This window comes from Austrofundulus limnaeus, unplaced genomic scaffold (genome assembly GCF_001266775.1).
Source record: "Austrofundulus limnaeus strain Quisiro unplaced genomic scaffold, Austrofundulus_limnaeus-1.0 Scaffold1402, whole genome shotgun sequence".
In the NCBI taxonomy this organism is placed as follows: Eukaryota; Metazoa; Chordata; class Actinopteri; order Cyprinodontiformes; family Rivulidae; genus Austrofundulus; species Austrofundulus limnaeus.
In genome coordinates this window covers 40,440-51,998 of record NW_013953804.1, presented here as the reverse complement: position 1 = coordinate 51,998, position 11,559 = coordinate 40,440, and the positions used below count along the sequence as shown (strand labels likewise).

Sequence of the window (11,559 nt, the reverse complement as noted above, 5' to 3'; positions counted from 1 at the left end):
GTATAATGTCTTGTGACGTCCAAGGCCTACCCCAGTTACCACTACTGTGCATGTGTGTCAAGGACAGAAAGGCAGATGTGGCAGTGGAAGGTGTCAAAGCAGTTTGGAAAGAAAAACAAAGTAAAGAACAAAAAAAAGAAGAAAACGATTAATCGATTATTAAATTAGTCATCGATTATTTTAATAATAGATTAGTTGTTGATTAATCGATTAATCGTTGCAGCCCTATTAGCCACTCTGGGTGGATTCCTTCCATTAGTAGCTGGATCATTTCTAAATGTTCATGGAGAGCAGTCAGACTTTTTATACATGATCTGATCATGTCAGGCCCTGATGACTGAGACTCTGATCTGGATGTCTGCCACTGTGAAGAAGTGGGCCTTATTCTGGGTAATTGCTGTATTTAAATCTTAGATCATGTAGCTATGAGCCATTATTGCTGTGTAACAGCTTTCTATCACAATTATGACTGCAAGTGTGTGTGAAGTTAAACAAGGTAAGGCTGCTTCACTGTCCACATATTGATGTCCACATTTAAGTTAAATTTAGTCGTTTATATATTGGCAACTTTTGTCATCTTGAGGTGTGGTGCAAAAAGAAAATGTTTAGGTAGGTTGAAATTTTAGTTATTCTATTTGATTTAAGTTATTTAATCAGCCAATATAGTTTTGTCTGGAACAAAAAAAAATCAAAGATTTCCTCAAACTGAAAAGTTTTTACTGAACCCTTTTTGGTGTAAATCTGAGAAACACTGAGCACTTTGTGAAAGGAAGGTGAGGTTAAAATATTTTTGTGGGTTGAGTTTCTTCAGCTGTTCGACAGCAGCAGCAGTAGAAACGGTCTGTGTGTCCCATGTTGCAGAGTGTCTGGGCGATTCTTGGGGAAAATGGGGTGTCAGTCAAGACTCTGGTTGCTGTTCTGTCCTCCTTCATCCTGGTGGCGAAATCCAAAGGGGCCAACGTACAGCAGAGAGTTAACGGACTGTACGCAGCGTCGCTCTACCTGCTGCTGCTGGGAATCCCAGGTGAGAAAATTAGCACTGTATTCTTTCTTCTGAGTCACAAACAGAACAGGACTGTACAGCTTTGACAACATTCCCAAAGAAAGTTATTATTTTTCTAAAATGCAACAAACACCTAAATCTGTGATTTAAAGGTTTTATTTGAACTTTCAATTAGCAGACAAAATAAATCTACTTCAGTGGCTAATTTTACTGTGTTTAGAAAACTTTTAACAATTTAGAATCAGATGTCAACAAAAGAAAAAGGACAGTTTATACAAGTAACAATGTTCTGAAATGTTTTAAATCTGCAAATAATTGATTTAAGTGTGCTTGTGTGTGCTGGGGATGGTTTACATTTAATAATGAGCCATGGAATCTTTGAAAACTGTGCAGCTCTTTCGGAAAATTAGATTTGCAGGTGCATTTACCAACTTGCTAAAGCCCTGTCACGCTCAACAACTTATGCCATCTTATAAGCATTTTAAAGACGTCTATGTTGAAGCTGGAATAAAAAAAAATGAACAAACAGGAAGCTTCTTTTTGGCATATGTCTTATGTAATTCTAACAAATTGATCAAATATATAATTTTTATTAGCAATTTAGACATAAAAAATGTTTCATAAGTTGGCATAAGTTGTCTAGTGTGATGGGGCCTTAACATACGGTAAGTGTGTGGCTTTTAATATAAACTTGGCAAATGTAAACTAAATTTCTTTAAAGTCTATTTGTGTTTAGTTACTGTAAGGGTTAATTGTGTGTGAGGATCCACTCTTATGGCTCTGTTTTCATGTGCGTTGCTTCCAGGAAGCATTGCCAACAGAGTTTTCCATGAGGTTCTTTTGGACACGTGTTCTGACCTGACCTGGCACTGCTGGCCTCAGGACTCTGGGAAGAAGCGCAAGAAGGACGTCCTGAAGAGTTCCCAGTCGGATGGCAAACGCTCCAAACCCCAGCGGAAAGACACAGCAGAGGTACAGCTCTGAGGGGAAACATCTCAGAAAAGCAAAAAGAAAAAAATTGTATAGGTCTTCTGGACGGGTTCTGAGACATTTATTTTCTAAACATGATGTCCCAGTGGCTTTCAAACCCCAAAACACATTACGGCAAAGGCTGGTTCACCCCAAAGATCCGGTGCCCCGGCACAAACAGAGCAATYTTGTATATGCTGTTAAGTGCCAGGAGGACTGCGACCAGTTATACATCGGGGAAACAAAGCAGCCACTGTTCAAAAGAATGTCCCAACACAGACGAGCTACATCTAATGGCCAGAACTCTGCAGTTTTCATTCATTTACAGGCCAGCGGTCACTCTTTCAGAGATGAGGATGTTCTCATTCTTGATAGAGAGGAACGTTGGTTTGAGAGAGGAGTAAAAGAAGCCATTTTTGTGAAGAAAGACCGTCCATCATTAAACAGAGGTGGAGGCCTCCGTTTTCAGTTGTCCCCCTCCTACAGTGCTGCTATTGCCAGTATCACTCCACCCCCTGTTAACAATACGTGTTAATTAGGTGTCAACGATAGCCATGTGATGTGAGTTTCAGTCACCTGGAGGCAGGGCTTAAAAGCCTGAATTTTGCCTGAAACTCTCAGACTGAAGAAGTCTCTTGGAGGAGAGACGAAACGTTTCATTAGAGAAGAACCCGTCCAGAAGACCTATACAATTTTTTTCTTTTTGATTTTTTTACCTGGATTACTGAGATGCATCAGGACATTTCAGAAAAGGTTTCTTGTATCTGAAAGTAGTGATGTTCTTTAAAGAACACCGAAACGTTTTTACATCGTCTTTCTTTATCTTCACACCATTCATTTAGTTTTTGAAAAGACTTCAAAGGTATTTTTAGAAACATTTCAGCTATTTTGAAGTGAGTTTCTGCATAAAAGCTATAAATATTTTACCCACTGTAGAGGTCCTGTTAGATTTAATGATCATTTGCGTTTAGTTTGCTCTAAGGTTCAGTCTGCACCACAGAGGGGATCAGGGGCCTTATGTGATCATCACACATAAAAAAAAGTTGTGTGTGTGCCAGGTTCCATGCACATTTCGGGATGTAAAACAAACATTGTGTGAAAGTGTGTGTAAATATACACACACGTTCGACCTGTCGTGAGAACGTGCGGACTGACATGCAAACTTCTTCAGTTGACAGTTTTAAACCACAAAGTACTGAATCTGACCAAAATACACAGAAACGTGACTCCACTCTGTTGTCTGAACACCGTGTTAGTTTTTAGTTTGAGCTTTTATGGTTTAAACTATATTTAACCTCGGAGAAGAAAACAAAAACACAACTAAAACAAATGAAGAAGCAACCTCAATCTGATGGAAACTGTGAAGTTTCTTGTGTTTTTATCACCAGTAGATGTAAACACACATTGGTGAGCACACACCTGCGTAGCACACAGACAGCTGAGGAGGAAAAAAGGTGTGTAAAGTGTCTAAGAAGCACTTTAATTCTAACTGAGGATAAGCTTTGTCCACAAGAAGAATTCCTATTTAATTGGTGTGGGGATCATACCAATCAGGTATATGCAGCTGAATGTCTTCATGATTTAATACATATGAAGTGGGGCTCATCAAGTGTTTTTAGTTGTAAACTGTGGAACCAGCTGCTCCATCATATAAGACAGGCTTCAGCTCTTTGAGTTTAGGTTCCATCTTTAAACACATTTGTCCTCAGTGGCATGTTTTTGCTGGAATAATTGTAAAAAAGTGTAAACTATTTAACATTAGAACAGTTTTGAGAAGACACAAATTCATTTCATTTGTTCAAGAAGTCATCTACAGCATGCAAGAAGTTATAAACTTTTAATTTTACTCAAAAAAATCCACCATAGCATGACCGAACTGAGAGTATGTGTTTTCCTCAGGTTGAAATGGACGAAGAAGAGGATGAGGATGTGGACATTCATTTCTCTGGCCAGGACTTGATAAGGATCAGAGATGCTGTCGCTCTCTTAGTTCAGAGCCTTCTCAGACTCCTGCAGAGCTTTCCGCTCAAAGAGCGACCGCAGAGCGCCAGCCACTGCACGCAGGTAACTCCTGCTTTCACCCACACGCCTGCTTCGCGCCACACCGGCTGGCTTCATGTGCTTTCTGTCCTCCGCAGATCTTCACTAAGCTGCTCTACTTTGAGCCCGTCATCGGGGAGCCGACCTTTGCAGTTCCGCAGTGAGTTTTCTTACACCTCTTTGTCACGCTGAAGAAAAGACGTGAAAGCTGACCGGATCGTGTCTGCACAGAGACCTCACGGAGCTGAAGAGCGTTCCAGAGATGGCTTTCTGTGGCTTAAAGCTGCTGTGTTCCCCAAAACACGGAGACCAGAAAGAGGTGAGGCTCACTGGTTTCACTTAGATTATAATCTGGCTCCTCTTGTGGTGACACACAGTTACAGTGGGTTACAAAAGTTTTCTATTTTGTTGCCTCACAGCTGGGATTTTTATCAGATTTCAATTCAAGTAATAATTGTACAGAAATATTCCAGATTAGTTACGTTAAATAGGGAAACGGGGTGTGTGCATATGTTTTCACCCCCTCCAAGTCAAAGACGATGTGTGAAATGTATTCCTTCAAGAAACGCTAGGCCTGACATTGTGCTGATTGCTGTCTATTGCAGGTAAGATACTGACGCTGTTAAATTCCTAAACACAAACTAATCCAAATAAGTAGTTATTTTTACAATTTGGGACATTTTCTTTTATTTCACCAGCTGTCAAAAAACATACAAAAAATGATCAACAGAAAGTGATAATCATTTGTTTCTGGAATATAAAAAAAGTTCTGTTTTGTACAGTTTTCAGTCCTCATAAATGTAAGCGAATGAGATCTTGAATACAGTTTTTGATAAAATGTTAAAACGACTGTGTGAAAGAAAATTTAATACATTATTTGTATTTTAGTGGTTTGATTATTGTGTGGATTCATTAAATCTGTCTTCCAGTCTCTGCGGAGGGTGTTTCACTCACTCCTGTACGTGATCCTGATGATGAGTCAAAACGAAAGGAGGAAGCCCTCCCTGCTTGTACCCAACCAGGCCATCATCACCACTCGCGACCAGGCCATCCAGTTTGTTTGGTGGGCACCTTATCTTTAAATAAATGTTCACTCATAATGTACAATTTAGGCAAGACATGTATATTTATATGGCATATTTCAGCAACAAGACAATTTAAAGTGCTTTACATGATGAAAACATAAAAAATAAATACATTATATTGGCTTAATAAAGGCATGTAAAGCAAAGTTAGACCACAGACTGAAATGAATGATGTTATAGTTAATATTTTCAATAGAACAGTCAAAGGCAACTCTATACAAATAAGTTTTTAACCTTGATTTAAAAGTCAGGGTTTCAGCATTTTTTACAAAAATGTTAAATGTAGGTATTAATTTCATATAAAAGACATAACATGAACATTTTAAAAAGGCACCATTATTTATCCTGTTTAATCATTCACAACTTCAACATATTGTGAGTTTAGTAATCTTGTGCAGCGTTCTGCACTTTTCTCAGATTGTCCTTGTTTGATTCTAGTCACCTTGTGGAAGAGCTGAAAGAGATGGCTCTACCTTTCCTTCAGATCCTTCTGCAGCATATCTGTGTTCAGGTGAGGTTTTACAGGAAACTCCACTGAAGAAACCATGAAAGTTATTTAGAATAATGCATTTTAGTTACAGTCGCCTTTCAAAACTCCCAATGTCACCTTACCAGGGTTCATGCAGGGTCTTAAAAAATCTAAAATTTGAAAATCAAAATTTTAGGCCTAAAAAAGTCTTAAACGCCCAGGTTTTCATCCAAGGTCTTAATTGTAATTTTGTCAAGTCTTAATCTTTTTTCTTTCAATCATTCCCGAAAAGCATTGGCTGCATAAATAAACAGAGTAAAGTACCGCAATCAGAGGTTGACACTATCTCTTCATGAAGTACTAAGTTTATATTTTTTGTTGTGGATAATTTATTTATTTATTTATTTATTTATTTTTAAGTTTACTACCAGTACGTGGTTAAACTAAAAATCCCATCATAACTGTAGGCAAAAAATGTCACAGCTTACTTCCATGTTTTCGACCTCCGTTATAACCCTCCACGTACAGCAGCTTGTTCACCCTCCCATAAAACAAAGAAGTTCAGTCATGTCCTCTGCTTGTTGTTTAAAACATGGGAAATTGTGTTTCCAATGAAAATTGGCTTGATATCTGTAATTTTTACACTCGGTTGGAAGCGGTCCACAAGCAGTCGATATGAAGGTCTCACAGATATGACAGTTTCATTACAATAATGTAATGTTCTTGTATTAAAATTAAATATTTTTTAATAGCTAAACTGATAGCAATAAAAGATTTCTACAGTATGTTAAAATTTCTGGGACCATTTGAATGTTTCTGTTAACGCATTGGTTTGGTCTTAAATGTCATTCCTAATGGTCTTAAAAGGTCTGCATGAACCCTGCCTTACATACAGAGATCAGTATTAAAATTACAATAGAATAATAAAACAATAAAATCAATTAACAGAAGAAATAATAACCAGTCAAGTGAGATTAACAAGAATTATAAAGATTTATGGTTCTAATGTCAATGATTTCAAGAGCAGATGAGTTATGAGCTGAGAATTGAAGGAGGCAGTGGAAACTGAATTTTTAAAGTCTTGGGGCAGAGACATCCAAAGACGGTGGGCCCAGTAACTGAAGGCTCTTAATGCCCATGGTAGGCTTGGGCCGCTATGAAATTCAGACTGTATGATAATTGTAGACAAAAGTATCACAATATTATGATTACAAATCTAAAAGGTGCTATTTTCAAATTGGTATTTAAAACAAAACCGGAAATAACTTTTCTACTGTCATAGTCAACTTTAATTATCTTTGGAAGATAATTATCTTTAGATCACAGGTGTAATGCTGAAATTTCATTCCCCTTTAATGTGCACATTCATAATTTAAATTATACTGATGAAGTTTACATTTAATAAGATATCTGCTTTTCCTCTGCTTTAATAAACGAGACAAATCATGGTATACTGCATGACAAGTTGTCTTTTTATTGACATAAATTAGATTATATACATATATAAAACATTACACTCACACAACAACAGCAGAAATCACAACTGTGAACGTGTGTTTCTGAAATGTGCATTAAGCTAAAGAGCTGCTCAGCTAAAGCTACGGAGGCACTCAGTACTTTCGCCTTTCAGTTAAAACTAATCAATAAACACTCCAATAACTACAAAACACTTGCAAAGTTGTGACCAACACAATATGCCACAGTAACATGATATTTCAATAATGCCTGATGCTAAAGGTAGCTTACTCATTAAACTTTACCTGGTGGTGATCCAGTAGATGAGCTGTCATGTTAGATGTGTTGCTTTCTCTGGCTGACGCTGTCTGCAAGCTGCTGCCGTCTGTCATTTTACAGTAGCTGAAGTATTCCAAGACTTTATTCTTTTAGACAGGGGTAAAGGTTCAGGGAACTGGCTTCCTGCAGCCATCATACAGTCAGCAGAGTTGGCAGCTAATGCAGGGGTGCGAGGGGAGGAGTCGTGACTCTGCAGCTGAACAGCCGAAGGGATTTGACCTCCACTTTCTCTCTGACGAGTCATTAAAAAATAGTTCATACTGCAGGAAACGTGTGACTAGAATTTTAGTTTTTTTGAAACTGACTTTTTCATATTACGGTATACTCTGAAACCGGTGTCTGGCCCAAGCTTACCCCATGGTGATACTGTATGTACTCTCATATCCAAGATGGGAGTGGTGCTTGTTAAAGTGTTTTGCTGTTACTTTGTCATTAGCCAGCACATAAATGGTTATTTCAGCTTTCTGATGTGTAGATGGTGGAGAAATGTGAGTTTCGAAGCCATGGAGCTCAGGCCGTGGGTATGTTAACGTCTTCGATGGCAAGCAAAGACTACGCCCAGTTCATCAAGTGGCTTTATACCTTTTCCAGACACTCAAAGGTAACACGTTGATTGCAGCTTTTTTTTTCTTGTTGTTTGTTCTTTTTCTTTGTTGCCTATAGAAGAACTACAGATACATCCTTCTGAAAATTTTCTCTTCTCAGTAGCTCCAGTTTCTGTGTTTTGAATTCCACTGTGCTCTTTGTGTTCATTGATCTGGTCTTTGTAGATGGTTCATCGCCTGTTCTCCGTAGACGTGGTGATGGTTTTGCTGGAGCAGCCCGAGAGAAGTCCGGATGAGTGTCAGGACCCCGAGCTCGCCAGCTTCCTGCCACAAAAATTTCTGATCCATGACCTGCTCTTTGCTCGGCGGATGGACGCATCGTCCACCGTCCAAGGCCACGCCCTCTCATGCCTGGCTCAGTGTCTGGAGCTGCCCTCGCTTAACGTCACTCGGGCTGTTCACAACCTCTTCTCTGCCAGTGAGACAACGCAGACAAAATACATTTAACTGGAACACGTCAGCTGGATTAGATAAGAAAAAAAGAAAAAAAGACAGATGTTTGAATTGAAGATTAATACAAAAATACAAAATAATTAATTTTTTGAGATTATTGAGAGGTTTCCAATTTTTTTCATTTTTTTTATAATTTAGTTGCACTTACCGCCCACAATTTTTCTATTTAAATTGACATTTTAATTCTGTTTGTTTCATTGTGAAGTACAACATTTTACTTATTGCTTTAACTTGCATCAAATGTTTCTATGCACTCCTGTCCACTAAATCAATTAGTTTGTTTTTCCGTTTAGCTGTGACTCAGACCGTATTGGAAGGTGAACTTGCAGAAGGTACGCTCATTTATCTTTAAGTAAAACATCTCTACTTGCTTTGCTGTCAATCCAAATGCTTCTTGGACGAATTAACTAACTTGTTTGTGATCTGCTGGAGTTACAATCTAAATGTTGTAGTTTTATTGCATTAAAAAAGTGCATTGCTGTTTTGTAACCTACTATCATATCTTGTTCATTCAGCCCTTTTTTTCTATTGAGCTGGGTTTAATAGGCAGACCTGCTTCTTTAACAAATGTCTGTTTTGCAGGAAGTCTTAGTTCCCATATCAGTCAGAAAACCTATCGGACCCTCCCGTTCAGGACCGTAGAGATCAGCAGTGCCAGCAGCTCTGGCTGTGATGGTGAGATTTTCTCCCATGTGAATATTTTGCTAATATATTCTTGTTTATACTAGGACATTCATACGTTTGATACCTGGCATTAGTTGAAAACGTTTTCCATATTTTTCTTGTAGCAAAAGAGAACCTGGCTCTCCTCCTTCGCCGTCTGAAAGACTCAAAGATTAACGTGAGAAAAGCTGCTCTGCAGGTACCTGAACCTAACAGAAAGCATCAGATTTTCAACAAATACTGATAAATTTATTAATCGATCTCTTGATGTGGTGCCTTTCTGTGCTGATTGTTTGTAGACAGTCTGGGATAAGTTTTCTGTTTTTTTCTTCAGGCCGTGGTGGGTCTTCTAAAACACAGTGTCATTTCTATGAACTGGGAGAATCTGGAAGTTGTGTCTGAGCGCACCAGAGATCCAGCTGTGTCTGTAAAGAAGAAGGCCTTGCAGTGTGTCGGAGAACTGCTCGCTGTGAGTCTGAAAAGAAAAAAAAAAACAACCCAGAAAACTGTTTAAAAAAATAATTGATAAGGTAATGAAATTAAAGACTGGCATAAAAAACCTTCTTTATATAAATAAATTATGCTCTCTTTGGATGAATGAAAGGCTGAAATCTGTTGTTTTTAACATTGTTCTTTCTTTTGTCCACCAGACTAAACCGGAGTGCAGTGTAGTTCAGAAGGCCTGGCTTTACGGCGTGATGCCAGCTGTGGTGGACTCTGAGAACTCTGTGCAGGAAAAGGCCTTAGAGTCTCTGGAGCAGGTGTTGCTCAGTCAGGTGAAATTGTACTCTGCCGGCCGCCACCTGGACTCCAGTCAGAAGCTGGCCTGGGACCTGCTGGGGTTAATGTGCCACGAGTGCCAGAACATCAGGTTGGACTTGTCCAATATTTGTTTCTTATTAATTTAAGGTTTCGATGTGTGACAGTGTTGCTGAACCTTGTCATCATTAACTTTTGGAATATTTGCTTTTGGAAAAAGGCGTTATGGTTGTGAGGGTTCACAAATCTGCAGCTTTAGGCCCGTGAGATGGGTCAACATAACAAAACAAGAACTGAAGCACTAACCTCCTGATTAAGACAGGAGGGCATACATGTCAAGTTGTACGGGTTGCTTATAAATTAAACAGATTTCCCCCCATTTTGTAGATACATAGAGGTATAGGGCAATCTCACAGATTTTTATTGAACTCAGATTGTTTTATTTTTTACATATCAGAGCCTGCAGAACGTGAAAAAAACCCCAATAAACAAAATTAAACAACCATCTCCCAACCCACTCTGCCGCTAGAAATAGGTTTCTCACCTCTCCGTGCTCCTCTGAGCTGCAGGCGCTGTTCTCTCTGCCTCACATTCTGGCTTTCCACACACACCTCCCACCGCAAACACACACCTGCCACCGCACATTCATATGCAATATGGATTTTTTTTTCTGATAACTGCAGATTTTTGAGGGTCGTGATCAAGGAGTTTCTACAGAACAGCTGGAGCTCAGAAACCACGTGACCGTGTGATCGGCTAGTGAAGCTAACGCAAAACAGTCAAGTCTGGATTTCCCATTACTGTACATGTTGACAACAGAGCAGAAAAAAAGGACTGACCATGTAGAAATCATTAAAACTGTTAATAATAATATTAACACAATTATTATTTTACAGTTTATTTAATCTATATGTTTTAAATAATGCCAGAAAAGCTGTTTGTGTTATAGATTTATTAACAGAAGATAAACAGGAAAAATGTCTCATTTTACAACACAAGTCAGCAGATTTGATCTTATTTAGCTCAATGTGATCTGAGCAGAACATAATGTAACAGTTTAAAATTAAAATCTTATAAAGTCGATCTGCTGTTTCACATGATTGTTGAATGAAATTAACATGGTTATTAATTTACTGTAAAAACATGACATAATCTGTGAAACAGATCTGGTTCTGCTTGCTGTTTATCCATGGGTTTCTATGGAGGCTGTGAGCCGTTGCCCTGTTTGGTCTCCGTTTCTGCTCCTCCATGCTGTCACAGACACTACCAGTGGACGGTGTGGGCGGAGCTCAGTCTAAAGATCTTATTCAAGTCTATGGTTGTGATAAAGGTCTTTGATTTTGTCTCTGTTTTGTTTTTCTATTTAAATACATAGCGAATCAAATCCAGGTTTTTATATATCATGATACAAAAATAATCTGGTTCTAACTTAATTAAAATGGAAAATAAATGGATTTTGAGATAAACACTGAAGTGACCTTTTGCTGCATCAATATCTGTTGAACAAATAAGTTCAACTGAAGAAGCAGTTCATGGAAAGGCTTTTACTAATCCTATAAGTGTGGGATTAGTTGCAACCAGGTGCTGCTAATCAGATTAATAGGTCATTGTTGAGTGTGAGCAGCTCTTTTAAAGAAGAGGTTTTGGCTGTTTGCCGGTTAAGTGTGTGTGTGTGTGTGTGTGTGTGTGTGTGTGTGTGTGTGTGTGTGTGTGTGTGTG

At 38.6% G+C, this 11,559-nt stretch overlaps 1 protein-coding gene across 2 annotated transcripts in view; it reads left to right on the top strand.

The window, feature by feature from the left end:
• The window catches only part of ncapd3 (non-SMC condensin II complex, subunit D3), a 29,289-nt gene that overhangs the window by 2,923 nt on the left and 14,807 nt on the right, over positions 1-11,559 (top strand). For both annotated transcript variants that reach the window (XM_014032251.1, XM_014032249.1), the window contains exons 3-16: positions 862-1,024; positions 1,809-1,975; positions 3,872-4,036; positions 4,111-4,172; positions 4,244-4,331; positions 4,942-5,075; positions 5,536-5,608; positions 7,836-7,961; positions 8,131-8,383; positions 8,712-8,750; positions 9,001-9,093; positions 9,207-9,280; positions 9,416-9,550; positions 9,732-9,952. In XM_014032251.1, the coding sequence (XP_013887705.1) occupies positions 862-1,024; positions 1,809-1,975; positions 3,872-4,036; positions 4,111-4,172; positions 4,244-4,331; positions 4,942-5,075; positions 5,536-5,608; positions 7,836-7,961; positions 8,131-8,383; positions 8,712-8,750; positions 9,001-9,093; positions 9,207-9,280; positions 9,416-9,550; positions 9,732-9,952 (1,793 nt within the window). The remainder of the gene's footprint in view (positions 1-861; positions 1,025-1,808; positions 1,976-3,871; positions 4,037-4,110; positions 4,173-4,243; positions 4,332-4,941; positions 5,076-5,535; positions 5,609-7,835; positions 7,962-8,130; positions 8,384-8,711; positions 8,751-9,000; positions 9,094-9,206; positions 9,281-9,415; positions 9,551-9,731; positions 9,953-11,559) is intronic.